The sequence below is a fragment of the Anser brachyrhynchus genome, assembly GCF_964034855.1.
Source record: "Anser brachyrhynchus genome assembly, chromosome: 1".
Classification (NCBI taxonomy): Eukaryota; Metazoa; Chordata; class Aves; order Anseriformes; family Anatidae; genus Anser; species Anser brachyrhynchus.
Window position 1 is genome coordinate 55,280,694 of NC_137694.1, and position 24,129 is coordinate 55,304,822.

The 24,129-nt window shown below is 49.4% G+C and overlaps 2 protein-coding genes across 6 annotated transcripts; one reads left to right on the plus strand and one right to left on the minus strand.

Moving 5' to 3' along the window:
* Positions 1–5: 5 nt before the first annotated feature.
* On the plus strand, positions 6–10,285 carry SLC16A8 (solute carrier family 16 member 8). Of its 4 annotated transcripts, none has more exons than XM_080583174.1 (5): positions 6–417; positions 2,967–3,264; positions 3,751–3,894; positions 4,391–5,254; positions 7,750–10,285. In XM_080583174.1, exons 2-5 carry the CDS (start codon positions 3,036–3,038, stop codon positions 8,142–8,144), a joined length of 1,632 nt encoding a protein of 543 aa, XP_080439300.1. In that variant the 5' UTR covers positions 6–417; positions 2,967–3,035; the 3' UTR covers positions 8,145–10,285. The 4 variants fall into 4 exon arrangements, with proteins under 4 accessions (XP_080439300.1, XP_080439302.1, XP_080439301.1 ...); XM_080583176.1 differs by having other exon boundaries at positions 3,028–3,264; XM_080583175.1 differs by lacking the exon at positions 6–417 and adding an exon at positions 859–1,225.
* Positions 10,286–10,425: 140 nt separating this feature from the next.
* PICK1 (protein interacting with PRKCA 1) lies at positions 10,426–20,235 on the minus strand. 2 transcript variants are annotated; one of them, XM_080583216.1, is made up of 13 exons: positions 20,123–20,235; positions 19,712–19,803; positions 19,084–19,195; positions 18,468–18,596; positions 18,277–18,343; positions 16,869–16,958; positions 16,383–16,436; positions 16,222–16,284; positions 15,760–15,893; positions 14,933–15,025; positions 14,148–14,198; positions 12,538–12,682; positions 10,426–12,272 (listed from the first exon to the last, which is right to left on the minus strand). In XM_080583216.1, exons 2-13 carry the CDS (start codon positions 19,750–19,752, stop codon positions 12,022–12,024), a joined length of 1,230 nt encoding a protein of 409 aa, XP_080439342.1. In that variant the 5' UTR covers positions 19,753–19,803; positions 20,123–20,235; the 3' UTR covers positions 10,426–12,021. The 2 variants fall into 2 exon arrangements, with proteins under 2 accessions (XP_080439342.1, XP_080439343.1); XM_080583217.1 differs by lacking the exon at positions 20,123–20,235 and adding an exon at positions 19,948–20,009.
* Between the last annotated feature and the right edge of the window lie 3,894 nt (positions 20,236–24,129).

The following is a 24,129-nucleotide window of genomic DNA, read 5'->3' on the forward strand; positions in this document are numbered from 1 at the left end:
ACCTGCCGGTCTTTGCTGACCTGAAACCGTAAGCAGCTGCTGACCCACATCCACCCTGCCCGCACCCACCTGCGGGAGGCAAGGGGGTCCCCTGCGCGGGGCGTCCCCTCCGGCTTGGCCGTGGGTGGCTTTGCAGAGGGCGGCATCAGAGCTGGAGGAAAGCAGGCTGAGAGGGGGATTAGTTCTCCAGCGGGGACGTGGCTGCCCTGAAGGAAGGAGTCGGGCACAGGAGACTGCTCGAAGGGTGCTGGGTTCCTGCAGGCATCGCCCCGTGCCTTGCTGACGGTGTGCCCGCCATGGAGCAAAGAGCCAGCAGGGCCATCTGACTGGGCACCCTCATCCAGAGCCGGGGAACGCCAGCCAGACCCATCCCCTCACCTCGGGGACTCAGCCTGCGCTCGGGTGGTCATTGCACAGGTCAGTGGCAGAGTGGGAAACATGCGTCTGAGCCAAAAGGACAACTTTTTGCAGACCTTTTCTAATTTAATTCTCTAGCAAATGCTTATCCAGGGTGATGTTGGGCTGGGGAGGCTGGTGGCATGAATCATGACCTTTGCATTTAATTTATTGAACCTTCCCCACCCCATCCATACTCTACTGAGGCAGCAGGAGACATCCTTGCATTCATGTGGACCCTCCTGGATGCTGGTACTGGTGCAGCTTGCCTGGCACAGCAGGACTTTGCTGGACATTGTCGTGCACCAGCTTTTCTGTGTGCACCCAGGCACTGGCAGCCAAGGCTGATCCTGCAGTGGTTTTTGTCCTCCTGGCTTGGGTTTGTGACTTCTGGTGCCGGTGCAAGTCTTCTTCTAGCATCTACCTGCTGCTTGATCTGCAGCAGTGCTCACCATGGGCCTGCCTGCATGTGATGCCCAGGGGAAAGGCTGCTGCCTGTGCTGATGAGCTTTTACGGGTGGGTGAACTTACGTGTGATATTTTTAACCATGAATAAAGCTCCTTAACCGAGGAGAAAATAATAGCAAGCTGTAGCATATGCAGAGGCAGGTGCAGGGTACACGGTGTGACCACCGTGTGCAGCCGTGAGCAGAGGAGCCTGCATAGGCACCGCAGCGTTAGGAGCGAGGCAGCTCTGAACTGCCTGGCTCAGAGCTGGGATAAAGCCCCAGCAGAGCTGAGCTGCAGCACATTGGCCTTGGAGGGAGCTCCACGGGTGAGCTTCTCTGGTGCACCTCGTCTTCGTCAGCTGGCTTCGAGCTGCAGTCAGGTAAATGCCCTTTCCTACCTTGCTGTATAGTTGTGTTGCACTGAAAAAGTGGCTCCCGCAGGTACCCATCCAGCCCTGGACTTGAGCAGTACCCATATATATTTGTCTAAAATTCCCTTCAAAGTCATATGCTGTTGATTCACCACTGACAGAAGATACTTTGGAAATCTCTGAAGGGCATTCCACAGGTAGCCAAATGTTTTCTTGCTAGGAAGATGAGGATGTTTACAGGGAAAAAAAAAAAGGATGAATTGCAGCGGCCTGATTAATTGATTTGATTTGCAGTGCAGGACAAGAACAAGAAGAGTGAGGCTGGGAGAGGGGCTCAAACAAAAAGGATTGGGGTATGTTTGGTGGCAGTCACTCTTATTTGAGGTGTAGCGGATGGAGTGGTGGTTGGGGACTGGCACCGACTGCGACATCGCTGTGTTTTGGCAGTGGGTTACATTTTGGATGGCTGGAAGTAGCCGGGCAGTCAGGTGGAGCTGGGAGAGGAGCAGCAGGCAGGTAGGGGCTGAAGCTGAGCAAGGCTGTGTTCAGTCTGGCTGTACTGGTGCCAGTGGTCAGAACAGCAGAAAGGGCAGGGGGGGAAATGTACGGGTGTCTGGAGAGTGTATAATTAACCTTTTCTTCCTTGCAATGATTCTTTGGCTTTCTAGCAGCTGGGTCTCAGTTCATGCCTCTGCCCCTTTCCATGATCCTTGAGACTTGGGTTGGGGGGAGAGACAGAAGGAGCCTGCATTGGCTTTTAGGTTCTGGCTGAACCTGTTATAGAATTGCCACCCAGAAGAGCTGCCTCAATCCATGCTCACAGGCAGATCCTGCTCTGATTTCTGTGGCTGGTGGGGTCCTGAAGGTTGGGAGCTCTGCTGCAGGGAGCCATGGCTGTGGAAGATGCTTGGGTGCTGCCATGATCAAGCCTTCCATTGTCTGTCTAAAACCTTTGGCCAAGACTATTTTGTGTCAAAGCACTTGGGTGCAGATGCTTTCTAACACCTGTCTGATGCTACTGGCGAGCAACTATAATCAAAGATCGGTGACAATTTTGAGTACAGGTGTGAAAATAAGCCTGAGCACCCAAGAAACTGAGGCCAGCAGTACTGCTCTGTGCTGGAAGGGGTATGGCAGAGACCTGGTACCTAGGGGAGAAATACAAAACGCACACCCACAGCAGCCAAGTGGAGCAAAATTCTTGGGCAGCTTAGGAGTCCTGAGAGCAACTCACAAGACATCCCCTCTAATTCCCTCCTTCTCCCCCCTTCGGCTTTGTTCCGGCCCCTCCGGGTAGGTACAGAACCCTAATCTCTCTGGCATGCAAATAAACATCACCACCAGTTTGCTGTGCTCTCCCCCTTCACCCATTTCCCAAATCTGGCCCCATGCAGCAGGGAAGAGAAGGGTAGGGAAGGGCTGTGTGCTGAGGAAAGCACGGCGGGGTGAACGGGCCTCCTGTGCCCCACCGCTTCTGCCGTGTGGAGGTCCCGGTGGGCTCCCAGCTGGAGCAGACCAGAAGGCGAGAGGATCAAAGGCTGCCCCTGGGAGCCAGGAGGGGTTCACATCGCCAGTTCTGACCTCTCATGGGTCTGTACATGAGGCTGAGTATGGGGTGAGCGTGATGCTGCAGCTCCTGATGCTACCACATCGGCCCTCGTGGCTCAGTGACCCTGCTTGGCTGCCTCTGACCAGGGGATACGGGGCCTTGCAGTAAATGTTTGCCTGCTGTGCTCTTCTCTTCTTGCAGCACCTGGAGAGCTCGCTCTCTGTCACCCCACTGCCTCACGGCCTGCCTTTCCCCCTCCCAGGCTAGACGATGGGGAGAGCTGACCCAGAGGAAGGGCAGCTCCCAGCTCCCGTGAAGCCCCCGGATGGCGGCTGGGGCTGGATCGTGCTTTTCGGGTGTTTTGTGATCACTGGCTTCTCCTATGCCTTCCCGAAAGCCGTCAGTGTCTACTTCAAGGAGCTCATGAAAGATTTCCACGTGGGCTACAGTGACACAGCCTGGATCTCCTCCATCATGCTGGCCATGCTCTACGGGACAGGTGATGCTTGGATACACTTCCCCCTGCCCAGTCTGTGCCTTGTTAGAGGCCCAGTCCGTGTCCCCAGGGGCTGCCCTCAAGTTCACTGGCCTGGTCATGAACCAATGTTCATGATTGTCCCACCACTTCTCTTCTAGAAGTGTGGCTCGTTGCATGTCCCTGTCTCCTCTGCCCCAGCAGCCCTTGAGGGTCATCCCGCCTGCCTCTTAGCCAGTTAACATGGGGTTTGCTCCCAGTGTTGAAGCACTGTTCCTATCACATGAAGCCCCTTCTCGTTTCCAGAGAAGAGGGGGCTGAAGGCAGGGCAAAGCAGAGGTCTCCACACCGCCTGGGCCAGGCCCAAGGGCTGTGTATCTAAGCAGCCAAGCAGGGATCTCTGTCATTAGCGTTTCATCTTCCCTGGGTGCCCTGCTTGGGCAGGCTGCCCCTTCCCAGATGTCCTGTTTCCTTCTGGTCTCTTACTCTGTCTCCTCTGCTTCCTTCCAGGACCAGTATGCAGCATCATGGTGAACCAGTTTGGCTGCCGGCCTGTGATGCTCATCGGCGGGCTGCTAGCTTCCTCTGGGATGATCCTGGCATCTTTTACCACCAACATCATCGAGCTTTATCTGACAGCTGGCGTGCTGACAGGTGAGAGGCCCAGGAGCAGGGGGAGCAGACTTACCTTAGCATTACCATGTCTAGCATCAGGTCTCCCCTCACCTATTCCCACCTGCTCACAGGAGGCATCTAGTTCTTGCATGTTACACCTGTGGGAGAAGTAACTGCTGAAAACAAACAGGCAGAGCCTGTGGATGAGGGGAGAGGCACATGAGAAACACAAGTGATGCCCAGTCATGGCGACTGGGGTGGCATCAGTATAAAGTGGTAGGGGAGGGAGGGAGGGCTCCTGTGTAAGGCACAGGTCCTGTCTAAGCATGGCCACAGTTATCAGAGTCAAATACAGTTCAGGCTGATAGGCTATTAGACCATCTTTTCCAGGGGCAACCCAACAAGGTGGAGAAGAGGCTTGTAAGGAACACATGAATCAGGACTAGGACAGCCTTGGATGGGTTTCAGCTTGTTCCAAAACACATCTCATGTCCTTGCACTCCCTCTCTCCCTCCTGGCTCTCACCCTCACGTAGGTCTGGGTATGGCGCTGAACTTCCAGCCCTCACTGATCATGCTGGGCACCTACTTTGACAAGCGTCGGCCTCTTGCCAATGGACTGGCTGCTGCTGGGAGCCCTGTCTTCCTTTCCTCCCTCTCTCCACTGGGGCAGGTGCTGCTGGAGAAGTTTGGTTGGCGAGGAGGGTTCCTCATCATGGGGGGCCTTCTGCTTAACTGCTGCACTTGTGGGGCAGTCATGAGACCCCTGGATATGGGCATGAAGAGGAAGATGGAGAAGACTCAAGACAAGTATGAAGCCAAGGAGATGTTGCCCATAGGAGGGAAGTCAGAGGAGGGCATCAGCACCACAGATGGAACCAAGAAAGCCAAGAAAGCCAAGAGGAAGCCCAAGAAAGGAAAGAAGCTGTTGGATTTTAGTATCTTTTCCAACCGAGGGTTTATAATTTATACCATCTCAAAGTTCATCCTGGTCTTGGGTCTCTTTGTGCCCCCCATATTGCTGGTCAACTACGCCAAGGATACGGGAGTACCAGACACAGAGGCCGCATTCTTGCTCTCCATCATCGGTTTCATAGACATCTTTGCCCGACCAGCCTGCGGCATGGTGGCGGGGTTGAAGTGGGTCCGTCCTCACGTGGCCTACCTGTTCAGCTTCGCTATGCTCTTCAACGGCCTGACGGACATCTGCAGCGCCAGGGCTAGCAACTACACGGGGCTGGTCATCTTCTGCGTCTTCTTCGGCATCTCCTACGGCATGGTGGGGGCACTGCAGTTCGAGGTGCTGATGGCCATCGTTGGCTCCCAGAAGTTCTCCAGTGCCATCGGGCTGGTCCTGCTTATCGAGGCGTTCGCTGTGCTCATTGGTCCCCCCTCTGCAGGTAGGTCTCGTGCTGCAAACCAAAACACAGGTGATTGGTTTTGCTTCCATTCCACGGTATTGCAGGTATTGGTCATGGGCAAAGTAGATGAATAAAGGCCCTATTTCTCAATTTCAAATTTCTCCTGGATGCTCTCTGAAGTGAGAGCTCCTGGTCTCTCTCCACCACAACACTGAATCTGATCTGGAGCAGAAAATGGCAAGTGATATTTCTTTCTCTGCCTTGCTGAGAGACCTGAGCGATGGCCAGCATACAGAGTGACATGGTTTCCAGCGCCCCTCAGTCTTCATCGGTGGCACTTCCCTCTCCTTCATGCTGGGATCCTTGTCTCTGCTGTGAACATTGCATCAAATCATGCTACGGGTAGGGGCAGGCACATGTTGCAGGCAAATCTGTGAGAGTCTTCAGTGGGACAAGGTGAGGGTGTTTCAGGTTCTTCTTGGTATTCATGGCATTTTGACTGATGCTGTAAATGACAATTTCAATTTGTGTTGGCCCCAACCCTAGGTGCCATGTTGCTGTCAGTCAAAGCTGCCAAAACAGTGTGTAGAGCCACCCAACGCATTTGCCGTTACTTTTTGTAAGAGTATTAAGAAACTCATGGTTTCTACACCAGTCTAGTCTACACCATAGTCCCTGTAAGGGACCATGTAAGGTCCCTGTAAGGTCCATCCATGCCCTAGAGCCTGACATAGGTTGTTCAATGGGAGAGGAAGCCTTCACCCAAGAGGCTGGCGTGGCTTCAGATTAAGTGTCTGATCAGGTCTGAGGAAGTCAAATCGTGCCAAAGGCTCGCTTCCAAACAAAGTGCAGTTCCCTGCATCTGTGACTTGCGAGGAAAGGTCAGGGACAGACCATGGGCAAATCCCTGGGCAGGAACAAGTCCATTGCTTCCTGCACTCGCTCCCTTTGGCTGCAGCATGGGGGTTAAAGCCCATCAGTGAAGACCTCTGTGTGAATGAGAGGTCTTCATGTACCACCGTTTCTGAGTGAAGACCCTCTTGATGCTAGGTCATGTCCTGCCTTACAACCTGTAGAGCAATTGGCAGTCCCAGGCCAGCAAGGGTCCAAAAATAGGTGTCTTGGAGGCAGCTGCAGAGGGACCTTGGGGGGGGGGGGGGGGGAGAGAAGGATTTAACGTTTCCTTGCTCTGAGGACCTGGACCACTTAGCGAAATAACTATTGAGGAAGCAGAAGGCTATTAGGAAGCAGGAGCCACGTTTATTAAATCCTGCACGCAATATGGCAGTAGGCCAGCTTTGTCAGTGAGCAGGCCCCAGGAGTAAAGGAACCAGAAAGAAAGGGGGAAAAGGAGCAGATGAAAATGGCTGAGTTTTCCATGCTGGCCTGCCCTGTCACTTGCTATTTTCACAGAGTTGAAGGCCAAACAGTTTCCTGCATTAGGACAGGATGTAGGAGACCACTGCAGCTGAAGTTTTTCCTTGTCAGGGAACTTCAAGAGCGGGGAGGAAAGACTGGAGACATTAAGGCAACAGAGAAAGGACATGGAGAGCAGGGGTCCCTACTTCCACCAGCCTGTACATTGAGTGTGCCAGTGGGGACACCACTCTGAGCAGTCACGGGGGGAACCCCTCCTCAGTTCTACTGTGTTTTGGTACTGTGTGAAGTGCAAAACAGGACAGAGAAGGTGCAGGGTCACTGGAGAATGGATGCGGGGGGCTCCCACCTCCTCACCCCAGGGGGACCCCCTGGTACGGGAAGCTTGAGACTCGGAGCCGGGGGAGCAGTGCTGTGGTGGAAGAAGAGGGTTGAACAAAGTGGCTTTGTTTGGTGTAATCCTCCTGAGCTGCTTCCCCCTCCACCACGGGGCTGAGGGGCTTGCTGTAGGATAAGCTGCACATGCACGCATGCACGCGCATGCTCCTTGCTCGCTCTCCAGCCTGGGTGAACAGGGCGCATTCATCCGCTGAGGAATTTGCTGCGTGTGAAAGCGGGGCTGGGTGCAGCACAGCAGGGACCCGGGGTCACAGCCGTAGTAAGGAGAACGCAGGACGGGGCCCCATCCCCGTCAGCGGGTGCCAGCCCAACCACAGTAGGGCGGCAGCTCCAGCCCCCCAGGACTGTGAACCCCCCCTCCCTTGCCAGCCCTGAGGCATTCAGGAGGTGCAGTCAAAAGAAACATCATTTTGGCTGAGACATCAGCAGGTGTGGGCCCTCTAAGGAAGCCAGGCTCTCAGAAGCTGGTCTCACCTTGGCAAGAAAATGTCCTATCACAGTGTGACCCCCATCACCATTATTTAGCCTTGTCAGAACGTGGGAAAACCCCAAACCCACACACTCCTATAGTAGTTCCCTCGTGGTACAGCATGATTTTCAGTTGCCCATGCCCTCACCCATGTTGATTTTAGATACCCAGGTTTCTTGCTCTTCTTTTGTTCCCCAGCCAAATGCAGGTGCTGCCCACCTGTGCTGGGCTTTGTGTGTCGGAGTGCTGAGGCAGACACTAACATCTCCATTTCTTCTCGAACCTTCAGGCCGTTTGGTCGACGCTCTCAAGAACTACGAGGTGATCTTCTACCTGGCGGGCTCGGAGGTGGTGCTCTCCGCTCTCTTCCTGGCCATGGCCACCTACTGCTGCCTGAACCGAGGGAAGAAGAAGACACCTCCCCCAGAGAAGACCCCGTCGGGGGGTGGTGGGAGCGACACCGAAGAAGCAGAGTCCGACGTGCCCGAAGCCGAGGAGCACAGCAGCGACAACCACCAGCCGGCCCACAGCACCGACAACGCCGTGGTGGCGGCCAGCGAGGAGGCCAACCATGTGGAGGACGAGCAGAGCGGGGAGGGAGGCAGGTGTCCCGAGGGGGACAGGGAGGTGTTGGCACAAGCTGGCTGCAGTGCTGACCAGACGGTGGAGAGGGACAGTTTTTAGCCAGGGCGGAGGAATGGGGACGTAAAATAGCTGGCCTGGTCTGCAGGTAACTCGGCCTGGGAGGGGAGGTGGGATGTGGGGTGGAAAAAAAAAGACAAAGACAAAAGCAGGTTTAAGAAGATGGCAAGAGTCTAAGAATAGCGGGTCCTTGTGTACATATGCCCACATACCTACCAGTGATATATCTACTTGCATCCTGCACCCATGCTGGTATAACACAGGCTCAGAGCAGCCCAAACACCAAAATCTTCCAGCCCACCTCCAAACCAGCCCTGGAAAATGTATTTTGAAGAGGCTGTGAAGGACTCTCCTTTTCCTTCTGCATTGTCATAATACAGCACACAATTAGAGACTCTTTGTAATCAGCTCTGGTATGCTTTGGCCTGGTGTCAGTGTTTCCTCTACCCCGTTCCTACTGTTGGGACTGCACAACCCAGAGAGGCACAGCTCTTGGAAAAAGACTGAGCTCTTGGAAATGCCACTATTCCCGGTAGGGATATGCTGTTAGAGGCTGCTGGGATGCCAAAAAGAAGAGGGCACCTCAAAAAGGCTAATGCCACTGAGAGGGTGGCCACGGCACGGAGCTGCACTGCCACGAATAGCAGCGGCAGCCGGGGAGGGGTTGGCAGTGCAGGTAAACAACCCATCCCAAGCGATTATCCACTCAGCAGGAGCAGCACAAGATGCGCGCGTGTTTTTTTTAAATAGAGAAAGGCCTCTTATGTAAAGGAATCAAAGGTAAGGCAGAGAGACGGGCTGCACCCCCAGGGTGCCACCGATGAGGGTGCCGGGGCACGTGGTAAGCCAGGCGTGACCCCCTCCCCCCTGGCTGCAGGGTGGATTTCTAGATTCAGAGAGGACAACCTCCCCTGGCATGCTTAAACTGCTCTTAATCTGCTTTGGGACTGGATCTTTTATAAACACCCCTGGCCAAAGCCTTCTCTTCCGGTTTCCTGAACTGTTTCACCTCAGGGCCCCTGGGGGAACCTATTACTGCATCGAGGGATCAAGAACTAAGCAGAGGGCTGCAAGGAACGCAGCTCATGGGACCGTCAGATGTGGTCTTTCGTTAGGGCTGGGGCTGACTACAAATTGATGGGTAATGGGTGAAGCCTGCAGGACCCGTAAAGCCATTTAAACCTAGCTGGGGCGTGGGGACACGATGGAAAGCGTTTCAGTCTAGATACACTCAAGGGAAAAAAACGTAAACGATGAGCAAACTAAGGCCCTGCTCTTCCTTACTCACCAATCCCCCGTCCAAGCAGCCCCCAGCTTCCCAGAGGTCCGAGGGCCACAGCCTGAAAACAACCGCCCTTGTCAGCGCCAGGCAGGTCACTGGAACAACGTCCCCTCTGTTTCCTTGTCACCACTTAACATTTCCCACTAAGCCTTCCCCTCTTAAATCTTTTCACAGAGGGGCATAAAAGCCCTCAGGGTACAGGATCTTACTACAGACTATGCCGTGAGACAGGCAGCCCTCCGCCTGCCCACCCGCCCCTCTGTGATGGCAGCACCACGCTTGGGTACTTGTCAGAGCACCTCAGGGTGATGGTTTTAGCCCCAAACCAGACCGTTTCCTGCAGCCCCTGGACCCAGAGCTGATTCAGGCCCTAATACACCCACTGCTCAAAGCATGCTGGCTCATGCTATCACCACCATGCCATACACACACTCCTTTGCTGCAGCACTTGGTTCTGCTTGGCTTTCTTACTCAAGCAGGGTCAACCATAGCCATGAACACAGGAAGCCTGAGGGGTGCTGCTGTGGCAGAACCGGGTGCCATCCTCCTGCTGTACCGCTCCAGGGGTGCTACGGCTGATGGTTTGCCAGCTTCCAGTAGTCAGGTCGCAAAAAGGGCTGCTGGGCTACACCGCCTTCCACTTTGTCGACTTTCAGACAGGCTGCACTGAAGCATTTTCTCTGTTTCTCTGAACCGGCTCTGAAAGAGGGTCAGGGACTTGAGCATTAGCTGGTTGTGCAACTTATCTTGTGGAGTTGGTGTGGCAAAGCTGGCCCTGGAGCAGTAATGGCAGCAGCAGGCAGGACTGAAGCTAAGTTGCAGAGAATCTGCTGCTGGATGGAGGAATGGCCTTGCTTCACCATTTGTAATCCTCTTCGGGAAACTTGTGCCACAGTGACCGCTGCGTCTTGGCACAGACATCCATGATTACGAGCTAGACAGGCCAGCACATGACAGTCCGTTCCTTTCACTGTATTTTAAGATTAAAAGCAATAGAGGACGAGCACACGAATAACTGAAGCCAGGAAGAACAAGAAACAAAACTGTCACGTTTGTCTTTATTACAGTCAACAGTCAGTACACTAGAGTCCCTTTAAATCTTCCAGAGCAGCTCGACCATGGGTGACTTTCTTCCAGGCACCCACAGAGATGACAAGGCTCCAAATATAAATCAAACAGAAAAACAACACAAAACAAACAATCATAAATTAATGCCCTTAAATAACTTCTCTCACTACCACTAGAATGTAATGACAGAAGTCAAATCCTTGACCTCTGAGAAGTACACCACTGCTGGCAGTTGTGCTGCCTGCAAGAAGAGAAAGTGCCATCTGGATTTGGAATCAACCCGCAAGGACAGAGGGAGAAGAAAAGGAAGCTTTTCCTCTTCCCTCCTTCCCTTGTGCAGGATAACTGGACGTTACCTACCGTTTCTGGCTGGCCCAAAGGCAGCACAAAACAGTTGTGCAGAGAGGAGAGCAGCAGGTTGTATGCAAGTCACACTTTGCACTAAAAATCACAATGTCTCTGCCTACAGGCCCTGTCTTCCTCTCTCCACGAGGCTTCCTGCCTCTCCTCGCTAGTGTAAGGACAGAACACCACCTTTGCAGTGGTGGCTCTTTGTGGCACCTGCACAAGAAGAGTGTGCAGGACTCGCTGCACACCTTCAAAAACACATTTGGTTACCATCCATTACAAGGAGCTGTATGAGAATAAGAGAAAAGAAACGCATGCAGCTTCGCTCTTACTCCCAGGAACGCGTCTGCCTCAGGCAACCACGTTCATATCTCTGCTGACTGCGAGAGCTTCTTCCTGAGCCTCCACAGGGGAGGGCAGAGCCACATCCTGGAGGATTCCAGCCCTGGGGTGGAGCTATGGAATATGAAGAGGATGGGAGCTGGGGAAAGGACTTGCAGACCCTTGCAGGTGAGTTGTGGCAGCCCAACGTGCCAGGTAGCCACTGCCACCAGCCTCTGCTACGTGAGCTTCCCCCAGCCCCTTGGATGGGGACACGATCAGAACACATGTACCACCACTAGTTCTAGATGTCACTTCTGACTTGCCCGTTTCTTAAAAACAATGGTGCAGAGAGCTAGGAGTGGATCATCCTACAAAAATCTGCCCTAGAGCCCAAGGGATTGGCTCCAGGAAGAAACAGAGGAAGCTTAAAATAGGCCAAAGGTTGAAGTTTGAAAACAGCAAGCATTGGGGTGAACAAAACAATGCTGGTGCCAACGCTTTCCCATAGCACAAGGGGAGGGCAGGAGGGGGAGGCTCTTCCATTTGTAGTTACCTCCAGATGTTCAACTGCCTTCCCCTTGCCAGAAAGCGGATCCTGCACGCTCAGCAGTGCACACAAAGTCACACGGCGACACGGTAGGAGATTTTCCTCCCCACAACTCAGTATCCAAGTCCGGCAACAGAAATCTGGGGTGGTGGTGGTGGGGTGAAGGAATATCCAGACAAACAAGCAAGAAAAGAGAGAGATGCAAAGGTTGGTCCCAATCCAACCAGGGCAGAGGAGGAATCCCAGGCTGGACATACACAGAGAATCATGGAGGATGAATCGCCACGTGAAATACATGTTTTTATATCAGTCTGCAAAGTCCTTCTTTTCCTCTGGCCATACCGGCACGCTCATGCGTCATCAATGAGCTTTTCACCATTTGCATCCTCCTTCCCGCTCTTCTCTCTGTCACTTCCTCCTCCTTCCTCTTCTTCTTCTGCCCCGTCTGTGTACGTGTCCTTCTGCCCATAGCTGAGAGTAGTGCGGGCGAGGTCCACCTCAATGGGGAAGACGTCTGCATCTCGGAGCACGGCGTAGCAGTCGTCGTAGTACTTGGACATCGTCGAGACAAACCGCTGCAGCTGGAACACGATGTCCTGAACTGCAGTGGAGACACGTTGACAAGAAATCAGGTGAAACACCCTTCCCAAACAAAGTGCGAAGGCTGTGATCAAGCCTCCCTCGCCAGCAGTAGTTACAGACTCCCATTTATTAGTCCCAAGTGGCGCCTGAGGGCAGATGTCTCAGACATAGCCACAGAAGGATTCTTTACCAAAGGCTCTTGAGCTAAGATGAAGGAGGAGCACGAAGCGCGAAGCCTTGTCTGCCTGACCCCTTCAGGTGCTGGACACAGCAGCGGTACTCACCATGTTTCTGGTCCAGGAGCTCTATTTTCTCCAGCACGTCCTTCCTCATCTTGGCAAAACGCGTGCGAGCCTCCTGGCGGCAACGTAGGATAAGGCGGTATTCATAGTTCCCAGTGCTGACTCGGTAGAGGGGCTCACCCAGGGCCTGCCAGAACACGGCACCGTTTGAGAGACTCCCACAACGGTGCCTGACCTCAGCTTGCATACCAACGTTGACTTGAAATAACCTTGGGTTATTACAGCCCTCTTGGGCTCACTGAAACTGTAGTCAGGAAGCATGAAAGAATACGAACATTTGCCACAACAGCAAACTGGATGTCAATGTGGCCATTTTAAAGGCCAAAAATGTGCCAGCCACAGTAAAGAAAAAAGTGTGACCACAAAGCAAAGCAAACAGGACAGGTACCTTTCAAGTCAGCATGGAGAAATGGAAAGGCTTCTTAACTGAACTAAGACAGGCACCATAAAAAAAAAAAAAGCCTAGGGTCTGAGGGATATATTAATGTATACAAATCACTGCTCTTCTTGCAAACTTCATCCCGTGTTGATTGCATAACGTAGTGTATGTCCACAGTGAATCCTGTGCTATTTACAACCATCCAGACACAAGACCGGATGCCATTAGGGATAGAACTATAAATTATCCCACAAAAGAGTTTTGAGGAAAAGGGGTGTCAGTCTGTCAGCTAAATAGCATTCTTCTCTTGCACTTGCAAACCAAACATAAAATTCCACATTACTATGGCTTCATAATGCACATTATATATGCTAAAACCCAGAGGTATTGCTCTGCTGGCCAAGACTTCTTTCCTTCCTCTTTCCTTCTCATTTAACGCCAAAAATATAATGTTGTGTTAGGAAAGCTTTTTTCATTCCTCACATTGTGATCTAGGAATTAAAAAGTAAAATAAAATAAAATCCTTTCTCTGAGATCAATACCTAGGATAAAATAGATCTTGCCTTTATGCAGGGAACCTTGGTATGTAGGGGACACCTTTAAGTATCTTAAACAGAGCTGTTAAGGATTACAGATGTGAAACTTCAAAACAGGCAGCAAACTTACTGAAGAATGTCATCAGGTTTTTGGAAGTCTTCTGACTTTAAATTACTTATTTTTAGGAAGAAAACATTGTTAGGAGAGATCCTTTAATCCATTTCCTTCAACTACGTATGCAGCTTTTGCATGCATTTTGCTGCAGAGAAGCTAAACCGCCATTTCTCAGAAGCAAGTCCAGAATTAATGATAAGCTGTACAGTGGATACAAATGCAATCTGTGAAGATAACACCTTAATCCTCCTTACACAAGCCAATATTACTTAAACACCGAGGCAGGCACCCACTAAGCAAACAGGTTGCAGGGGAGATGACTGGCTGCTCTAGTATTCCACAGCACCAGTGATTCATGAGTTACTGGCAGTGTTTTCTAGGAAGTGTTTAAGGGTCTCCTGTTTCTAGTACGTTCAGAACAAATACATGGCGTTCTTAGGATGTGTTCCCGTGTTTGGATCTGCACAGACACAGGAGTGCTTTTGCAATTGCAAGGCAGCGTGCACAGAGAAGCTACAGAAACAGAGGATGCAATTCTCAGTGCCACAATACTGGTACTCACAATGCAGCTGTATTCTTCATCATCCATCTCTTTGACTTTCAGGCAGTAAGACTTCATAGGATTTAAAACAAAACAAAAAAACAAAACAAGAAAGGAATATTAAAGATTAGAAGCAGTTCCACCATCACCCACAGACATAGGGTCATACCATTTCAAACCTTCCTTCAATGATGTAGGGTGTAAGTAAGAAGTTAAAAAAAAAAAAAAAAAAAGATGAGCTATGGGAAGGATTGGTGTGGGAAGAGCTGACATACTCATTTGCCTTAGGGTTGCAGTTTCAACTATTTCCCTTAACAGGTAAAAGCAAACAGATTTGTACAGTTACAGAAAAATGCACTTAACAACCCTATTTTTTCGTATGTAGAAAGGAAGGGATGAATTGAATGGAGGAGGAAAAAATATTATTTGATTGTTATTCTATTTGGTATTCCAAACTACCTACAAAATATGGACTCTGAGATTGGAGAGCTATGTAGGGGAGTTCAAGAGTGTAAGTTCCATCAGAATGCTTCCCAAAAAATAAGGAAATTAATTTGGTCGGGTAGAAAGTAAGTGATCTTGATTCTGGGAGATCCCTCTTCCCGGTGAGAACTATGAGGTCAAAAAGGAGGTGTTTGAGTCTGAGTCATCTGGCAATGGACAAAGAATTTGAGGAACAACAACAAAATCATTTTTGCATTAATTGTGGGAGAATGCACACGTGATTGCATAGGCTGCATGTGATCCTCAGGCTATGATTCTATAAAACTTAATTTCAACCAGCATTAAAAATAAGAGCAGCTCACCAAATATTCAAACTTGACATCCAGGTATTTTTTGATCGTCAGCCTTGTGTCAGGAATGGCTTTATTCAAATACGTGTTCAAGTCAGTCAGCATCTGCAAGGGAAACATCCTGTCACTGAATGTAAGGTCAAAAAGCACAACTTTAATTCATTTAATTCAAGTCCAACTTTCTAACCAGCACAGGTCACGAGACTGCCTCGAGTTAACTCTTCTTTGAATTGGAGCACATTTGAAAAAAAAAAAAAAAAAAAAGATCTTGATTCAGAATTGCCATTGTTAGAGCATCCATTACAGTCACTGGCAAGTAGCTCCAGCGTTAAGAAATGCATGTCTGGCTTCATCTTCTTTCAACTCATCCTGTTTCACTTTCAATTAATCCTGGAAATTGCTCTCCCCCATCCAAAGAGGCATTATCCAGCACTGTCCATCCAACATGGCACTCAAAGTGCGCTCAAATCAACATTTAATATTCTCTTTGCTAAACTAAATGAATGGATCTCCTGGAGACTCACTCACATATATTGACTGATCATTAAATCATTACTGGATTGCTTATCTAAACTCTTGAATTTAGTGACATCTTTTAATTATGGGTACTAATATCAGGGAAAGGACTCAAGGGACTACACTGATCAAACTACGCTCCCATCCACAATAGAAAAAGGTGAGGAACATATCCACGTGCAAAAGCCAAATGGACAAAACTGATATATTCCCTGTGTTACCTCTCGGGTTAATCGTGAAGACCACACCTTCAAAGACAGCCTTCTGTCTTTCTAGATTCCCCTCTTCTCCAAACCCTTCACTGCAATGGTTAAATACTTTACCGGCTTAATTGTTTTCAGAAGATGAATCCCAAACTTCTCAATGTTGCGATGGGCATCAGCAAATTTCACAAAAGCTTCGCTGGCAGCAGGTTGCGGCTCCCGTACGCCAATGACAGAGAAAACATCTCCGAACGCTAGACAAGGGCAATAAATGCAAACAAAGAGAAGAAGAGTTTGGCTCTGGAGAAGAATCATGCCCTTCCCATAACCTTGCACTTAGCCAGGGGACAACGCTACGTATTCCCTAAAGACCAGAGGTTGGCAGGGCATTTCTGCAATGTCTCATGTGAAATACAGGGCCTGTGTTAGCACCATGACTGCTTACACCAGGAGCGCAGCCCTTCCGACCTCGTTTGTGCAACACTTAGTTTTCTTTGGGTAAGGGAATCACACCTCTAAGTGCTGACTGAAAATCCTGAAACCGGAGGTTAAAGCTTTCTGCTCCCTTCGCTCACTTGTTACCTCTGTGCGTCTGGGATAGCTCGAAGAAAGCTCTAAGAAGACTCTTGGTGTGTTCTGTCAAGCCTGTGATGGAAGACAGAATAAAACATTTGTCGTTTCACTGAGACATGATGTAGATATCCTTCCTTCCCACATGGTGCTTGATGGAAGACCCAGCTTACCTTTGTACAACTCTGCAGTCCTCTCCAGCTCCTCCAATCTCTTCACCAATCCATCTAAATGGAAACAAGAATCAGAATACAGAATTACAACAGTCAAAGCCAGGACGCGGTTAAGACTTGACTGACGGGAAAAACACTAGTTCCATATCTCTGGTTCTAATTTCCCTCACCTCCAAAGCCTGTCCTCTGGTCCAATGTGGGAAGCTCTTAAAATAACTGCAAACTAGTCTTACAGTGTGGGGTCATCATCTATCAACATTCACAATGTGGGCCCCCCCTTCAAATTAATTTGACCTTAGTTATTATTTAAATGGCTCCAAGGATATAATTTGTATCACCCAGGAAAAGGCAATCGCAACAATGAAGTAGAGCAGAAGGAAAGAACTACAAAGGAACAATGTAGAACGTGTAAGTAACTATAGAAAGTTTGTTAGCACAAGCAGGCAACTGTGCCCTTACGAAAATGTCCTTCTGGGCAATACTTACCGTTGCAAAGTATGGCTCGGCTTAACCCCAGGGCATCTGCTGTCCCTGAGCTCATGTTCTCCACCAGTCGGTGCTTCACCTTCTTCAATACTAAAGGCCAAAAGAGAGTTGCAAACCAGGGTCAGGGACATTTCTCTGAGCATGAAAAGCACACTAGCACACTTCACTGATTTATCAGGCTCTGAATAAACTGGTCAGCCTCAACTTAACTCGCTATTGAGACAGTGAGCAGAAAAAGAATACCATAGAAACTGAATGTTCAATCCAGCTGTGCATAGCATATCCTTTATCTTGCCCAACTGGTCTGCTCTCACATCCTATATAATTAAATCAATAGAGCTCCAGTGCTTCATTTGGAAGACTACTCCAATAAATCACTTTATATTTGGAACTAAATTTTGCTTATGCTACCTGCAATATTACTTCATCTGAAGTCAGGATATCAGGCTGAAAGTGAGGGAAACAGAATTTAATACTCAAATTATCCCTTTGCTAACTTATAATGTTTTAGATCTTAAGTTAAACCTTTTTGTCACCCCTTGAATTAATTTCTGTCTGTGGTGGTCATACCCTGCAAATTACTAGAGACAATTATGCCCTCTTTAGAACCAGATGACTCAACTACATTTGTTTAGAGGCAAACTTGCAGGGGTGCCAAGCGCCTGCAGCTCCTAAGAAAGTCAGCTGAAGCCACAGCATTCAACATCTCTGGAAAATATTCCATATTCTCACTGCACTTCTGTTTTCCCAGAAATCCATCCCAGTCCTCAGCGTTTCCCTGAATTCCTGTCAATTCATTGGTACCTTAAATTAATCCCCATTAAAAGAAATTAAAGCAAAAATAATACATCGATCTTTTAGGGAACTGAGAAAGGTAAGTCATACAAAGGAGACAGCTGCATAGGCTTAGTCCAAAACTTATACTTTGTTTTAGTAATAAAGCCTCCCCTTTCTCCTATAAAATATATGGCTGTACAAAACTCAGTGTAAATAGGTATTTTGTCACTGTTCTACAAGCTGAGGAACTGCAACCAGTGTTTTACAACACACATTTCTGCGTATACGTTTGGAAAAATCACAGTAGGTCAGCAAAATTTACATGTATTAAAAATAAATAGATTAAATGACTATGTAATTGAGTTTCATCATCCATGCTAAATACAGTGCAGAAAAGCAAGCCAGCTGCAGCAACAGTGAAGCCCCAATTTAATTATCAAGACTATTTCAAGAAGGCAGGGAAGGATTTTTTTTTAAACCTCTAATTATCTTTGACAGTTTCCATTTGAAAACGGCTGAGTTAACAGTAAGAATGGAAACAGAATTTTACTCCAGTTTTAGCTAGGACCAATCTTTCACTCCTCTATGCCACTTTAAACACTCTAGGGAGAAAGATGCCAGTGAGTCTTACCGATATCCAAAGACTTCCCCTGCTTTGGGTCGGCCTGAAGTTTGTTGTAGTGAATTGTCACTTCTCCCTGCAGGCAGAACAAAATCAAAACTGCTGTGCTGGAAGCAAGCAGCAGTAGCTTTCCTTCAGCAGTGACCAATAAACCGTCAACTGTGACCCAGACGCTCCAGTGGCCCCCTCCTACCTCTCACCTTTACCATCTGTATCATCTTGGCCACCTCCACCTTGGTCTTCCCCTTGACGGACTTGCCGTTCACTCCTGTGATTTCATCGCCCGCTGCTACGGTTCCATCTAAGGCTGCTGGAGTGTTATCGAATACCTAGTGGAGAGGAAAAAGAACACAGGTGGTCTGGAATCAGGAGGTTTAGAAAGGAAAATGCAGGGCTGAAGGACAAAAAACTGACAATTATATTCCTCCTATTTAACTCATTTGTATTTAGTACTGCTCATGGTGAAGCCTCGCTTTTTCTCTTCTAATTCTGAGGTGGGATGGTCGCCTTGTTCTCTCAGGAACTTCTTGTCTTCAGGATGTGCTTCTTCATGCGTAGGATTTGTTGATGCTACGTGTCAACGCTATTCCCTTGTAATTCTAGCATGCTCTCCAAGGAGGAGGATAATTTCAGAAGTCTTAATTTAATTCTTCAACACCTATTAGGTACTAGGGTAAGGAAATCGTATTTACTGCAAAGTGAGAAGATTTCTCTCGCTTTGAGAAAAACACTTAGCACATGGCTCTCCATGGTTTCCATCTCTCAGGCCAACACTCTTTCAGGAAGACAGTTTATTACGTCTTCCTAAGCACCTACCTGGACGATATAGAGACAGGGGCAGTACTGTGCTCCACCCCCAATGCTGATCCCAATCAGGTTCTGGGAGTCCTTCTTCAGGGTCACCGTCCCAGGTACAGTGGGGATCCCGCTAGAACGAGAAAGAAGGAAGAGAAAACCAATCATGGCAGGCAGAGCTGTATCTGTAAAAATGACTGCGGTACCTGAATCAATATGAACTGAAAATATAATGGGAGTTGTAGATTTGAATTAATGATGTTATCTCTGCCATAGAGTCTATCAGCCCAGGCCAGCAGAAAGACGCTCCGGGCTATTGTTTTTGAGACTGTGCGCAAGGAGCAGCTGTAGGAGAAACAACTTCATCCGTTGCTAGTAAGGGGCAAACACATGCCATATAAATGAGATGCAAGACCAATGCTCCATGCCAAGCTCACAGCTAATCTCACAAAACTTTTCACTTGTTCAGAGAAGCCCACCGTCCTCCTTACAGATCCAGCAGTTCCCGAGTTTATCTCCACTTCTTCCTGGCTCTCGACACCCTTCCCCCATTACAAACCCTTTCTCCTCTGTCCAAGGCCGCTAATAAGGAGGCTGAGGCTGTTTCTGCTGCCAGCCAGAAGCAGGGCAGGCGAAGCACGACACTCACAGCTTGTCCTCCTCGATATCATAGTCCAGATCCGCAAACATCGCGACGCCCAGACGGAGCCTGTTCACCCAAAACCACTTGTGGGGAGCTCCCTGTGAGGAGAGGACAGCGCAGACCCCGTCAGCCCGCGACACCTGCGGGTCACTCCAATTCCCCGAGACCCCCAGCAGCCCCCTCCCCTCATTTTTCCCCCCAAAATTCGCTCCCCGTCCACATACAGAAGGCAAAACCCTCACCAGGTGCCCCCATCCTCCCACAGGTGCCTCCATCCCCTCCCCCCCCTCGCCCCATTTGGGCCCAGGCCCAGGGGGTCGCTCCCCCCCCAGCCCCTCCCACGCAGAAAGCGTTGCCATGGCAACCGCGGAGGCCCAGCGCGGGAAGCGGGGGGGGGGGGGGGGTCCCGCCGCTCACCGGAAGTGGCCGTCCTGCGCGCGGCCCCCGCTGCCGCCCGCCGCTGCCCGCCGGCCGACACGTCACCGCCGGGCCGGCCCGGAAGCGCCCGGCTCCCCCCCTCCCCCTCCCCTCCGCCCCGTTGCTATGGGGACGGAGAGGCGCGGGGGCGCCGCCATCTTGAGAGTGGCGAGGTGATGGCGGCTGCCTGCCCGCCGCCGGTTCGGGGCGCTGATAAAATAAAAAAATAAAAATAAAATAAAATAAAATAAAATAAAATAAAATAAAATAAAATAAAATAAAATAAAATACCAACAAAACACCAACAAAACACCAACAAAACAAAACACCAGCAAAAAGCACAAAACAAAACAAAAAATAAAACAAGACAAAAAAACTAAATTAAACTAAACTAAAAATAAAATAGAAAAATAAATAAACTTTGAACTCTAAACTCCTTCATGACCAGGAAAAAGGACTAGCTGATGACAATGACCTCTTGCTGTCTGAGAGGGTATTTAGTGTTCGCAGTGTGCAGCACCATAAACCTAGGGGCTATGTACTTTGAAACACCAACTGGAGCCTCCCAGAGTGCTGGAGTACAAGAGCAAAAGCGTGTTGTTAATAATCAGTTTGAAGTCCTGGGTCTAAGAGGTGATTTGTTTATGAAGGGGAGCTCAGTGAGAACGGTCCTTCGGGTGGGAGCTGTCTGCAAAGAGCAGGCTGGCATCCTGAGCCCAGGGAGCTGTCTGAAGGTTGCAGCCTGACGTCCCGAGCCCCGACACTGACAGTTTTACACCGGTGAAGGGCTCGCAGCGATGAGCCAGGCGCTGGTCTCTGCACCTGAGGAGCTCACCGGGGCTCAGCGGTGCAAGGGCACCGTACTGTGGCTGAGGATGACACGGGGAAGACAGGACTGGGCTCTTCTCAGGGCTTTTGCACAGCAAAAGACAACGGGCAACAGTCACAAGTCGCAGCATAGAAATTCTGGTTAGATAAAAGTAAAAAAATAATCACAGTGAGGGTGGGCACAGCAGCCCAGAGGGACAGTGGAATATCCAAGGTGAAAATTTAACTAGGCAGATTCTGAGATGCTGAGAGAGAAATCCTGCAACTTACTTTAAAATGCATTTGTATTTATTATATATATATATATATATATAATATATATTTTAAATCTGTCTTTCCGTCCTTTTCAGAATGTATAACTTTGCTGTTGACAGCTGGTGGCTGACACGCTTATGACAGAGTTACCTTGCAGCCTCTGCTGAAGTGCAGCCTCTGGCCAGCCAGGTACTGCAGAACACAGAGGAAAAACCCTGCTTAACCCTTCCCGGAGCTGGCAGCTCACACGGCCAACAGGTTATTAAGCAAATATCACCCAGCGGATCAACACCAGAGGCATAAGCCAGGCCTGCTGTCAGTGCCACGCCGTGATGGCAGGACTGCTGTACGCCACGGGTTGGGGACCTGGGAGTCTCACCCTGTTCCTTTGCTGGCTCCTGCTTTGCGAACAGGGGTTTTGCTGTCCCAGGGAGGTGACACCAGGCCACCCAGCTGGGCTTCATCCCTAAGGCAGGAGCTCCGCCGTGTGGGCACTGCAGAGAACGGCTGCAGGAAGGGGGCCTGGGCGCAGGCATGCAAAGTCTGCAGTGCTATTTCTCCTGTTTTACTACAAGGGTGGCAAAAAAATAAAATAATTTAAAAAAAAAGCTTACCCCCCACCTAGGATAATACCTGAATAATGCAAATCATTTGTCTGTGCCCAAGGGGATTTCTCCGAGCCTTGCTTGTGGCTGGGCAAAAAGCTGGTTAAATGGATACTGAATTTCTGCTGGGGCTGCTGCTGGGGCTGCAAGGGGAAGAACAGGCAGTGAATTTCTCCTTTTCTGTCACCTCCTGAAAAGAAAAAGGAAAAAGAAAAAAAGAAAAAAAAAAGAAAAGAAAGAAAGAAAAAGAAAAAAAAGAGAAGAAAAAAAGAAAAAAGGGGAAAAAAAAGACCTGCTGACAGATACAAGGCCAAAATCCGTAGGTTTGACGAGCACTGCTTTTGTGCTGCTCCACTGATGTGTGTGTATTGTATATGTCCTTCGGTATGTCCCTGAAGTGCCAGCCTTTTTATGCGCGTGCTGACTGACCCTGCCTTTTGTGTGCACTCTCTCCAATGTGTCCAGGGTCGACTGGATGCACTGTGTATGGGATGGAGAAGGAAACTACATGCGCCTCAAAGCCATGGCTGTTTCAATATTAGAAACCCAGCAGATTGCCTCGTCCTGAGGGGAAAAGTAATGAAAATGATAATCTAAAACAAGCAAAAAAGGTCGTGTGATCTGTAAAAAAGTCCCAGGAAGCTGTTCATTCTCAAGAATGGCTCTGATTAATTGTAGCATCAAAAATTTGAAATGCATTTTTATCTCGAAAAGATAGGCCCTTAATGTCTACAAATGTGGTTTGGATCAAGAGGGCTCAGTTTGCAAGTACAGACATTTTCCCTCCTCTAAACAGACAACCCGGCAAAGTCAGCCCAGGCTCTGAGAATCAAACTCTCTTCTGCTCATCTCTCATCACGTGTAATGAGGAGTCTGCAAGCAGATCACACGTTGCATGACTAGTTGGCTTCTTGGCACTCAGACCTATTTCTCTGCACTGGGGCTGTGCTGTGTCTCGTGGGTCTGGCTGCTCTTCTGCTACTGTTCTCAGCTTAGAGTCAACATGACTAACGCTGAGCTAACGTCCTCCCCATTCGCTGTCCCTCAAGCGTGTTTTCTGTTTTGGGGAAACATTCAGGGGATAAGTATGGGGATTATATTCCCTGGGGCTACCAACTCAGAGAGGAAGGGGTGAGAAGCATTGAGAACATGGCTAGTTGTGACCTAACCGCTCATTTCCCAGCCTGTACATCTTATCACTGCCATGTTCAAACTCTCAGGACCTCCTGGGATGAAATGCATCTTCAGTCCACTGGCAAGCTGGAAATATCCCTCCCCACAGGTTCAACAAGCTCTGAGTTCTTGCCCTATACCATTTCAAAAGAGCACAATATTGCTGTCCTTTGGAGTATAGGCTGGCTTAATTCCGGTGTCAAAATTCCACATTTTGGAGATGAAAACAATATTTTTGTGCCTTGATTCATTTTATTTTAATAAAATCTTTTCCTTCCTTCCTTCCTTCCTTCCTTCCTTCCTTCCTTCCTTCCTTCCTTCCTTCCTTCCTTCCTTCCTTCCCTGGTGGATGTTTGATTGTCTAGAGTTTCCTGAATTTAGGATTATCAGAAGCTTATCCAGAGGGCAGCAGCCTGATGATATGGACATTAATGCATGGTGGATGCATTGCGTTTCCACATACTCCAAGCACATTTCGTTCCCCCTTAAATTTGTCCCCACAAAGTTCCTCTCCTAGTCAAGGAGATAGGTCTCAGGTGCGTCTCTTGTTACCCACCACTAATATGCTGCTTGGTGCTAATCCCCCAGAAGGTCCAGCTGTTAGTTAGATCAAAGCATTAGCCATGGAAATGCAATACTTGCAACCTGAAAAAACAGCAGTGTAAAGTGTAACGGGGTTTCTGAGACCCTGCAGGTGGAAAGGTGGGCTCTGGCTTGGCCGATCCTTTCTAATTTGGAAGGCAACTATCAGTCTTTCCAAACCAGGGGCATGATAACTTGCTACGGCACAGCCTAGGAGGACTGCCCATCTCACGGGGTGCTACCAGAGCTTGTGTTGCTTGGGTTGAACCCTTGGGGTGTGGATGCCTGCAGTGGAATAGCAATGGGGCATGTGGGGACCACAACTCATGAGCAGTGGCAGGGTGGAGGGTGGGAAACAGGCAGAGATTTGCCCTCATTATGCATGGGTCTAACATGCCCAATTACCCCATCCTCTCCTCACCTCCGCGATGTAAAAGACTCTTGTTGAGAGTGGTCATAATTCACGGTGAACCCCCTGGCCCCCCCTTACTCCCTTCACACCCGCCGCTCTCCATTTTCCTTCCAGAAAAAAACGTGCCTTTGATGAAATGAAACGGCTCAGTC

What these genes read in the sequence shown, in the direction of transcription:
- SLC16A8 (XM_080583174.1), top strand. Translation starts at nt 3,036, where the DNA reads ATGGGGAGAGCTGACCCAGAGGAAGGGCAGCTCCCAGCTCCCGTGAAG. An exon ending in GGCCATGCTCTACGGGACAG is followed by an intron (nt 3,265 to 3,750) that starts GTGATGCTTGGA and finishes GCTTCCTTCCAG; the next exon opens with GACCAGTATGCAGCATCATG. An exon ending in GACAGCTGGCGTGCTGACAG is followed by an intron (nt 3,895 to 4,390) that starts GTGAGAGGCCCA and finishes ACCCTCACGTAG; the next exon opens with GTCTGGGTATGGCGCTGAAC.
- PICK1 (XM_080583217.1), bottom strand. Translation starts at nt 19,980, where the DNA reads ATGGAGGCACCTGTGGGAGGATGGGGGCACCTG. An exon ending in GATATCGAGGAGGACAAGCT is followed by an intron (nt 19,196 to 19,711) that starts GTGAGTGTCGTG and finishes TTCTCGTTCTAG; the next exon opens with CGGGATCCCCACTGTACCTG. An exon ending in AGATGATACAGATGGTAAAG is followed by an intron (nt 18,344 to 18,467) that starts GTGAGAGGTAGG and finishes TTCTGCCTGCAG; the next exon opens with GGAGAAGTGACAATTCACTA.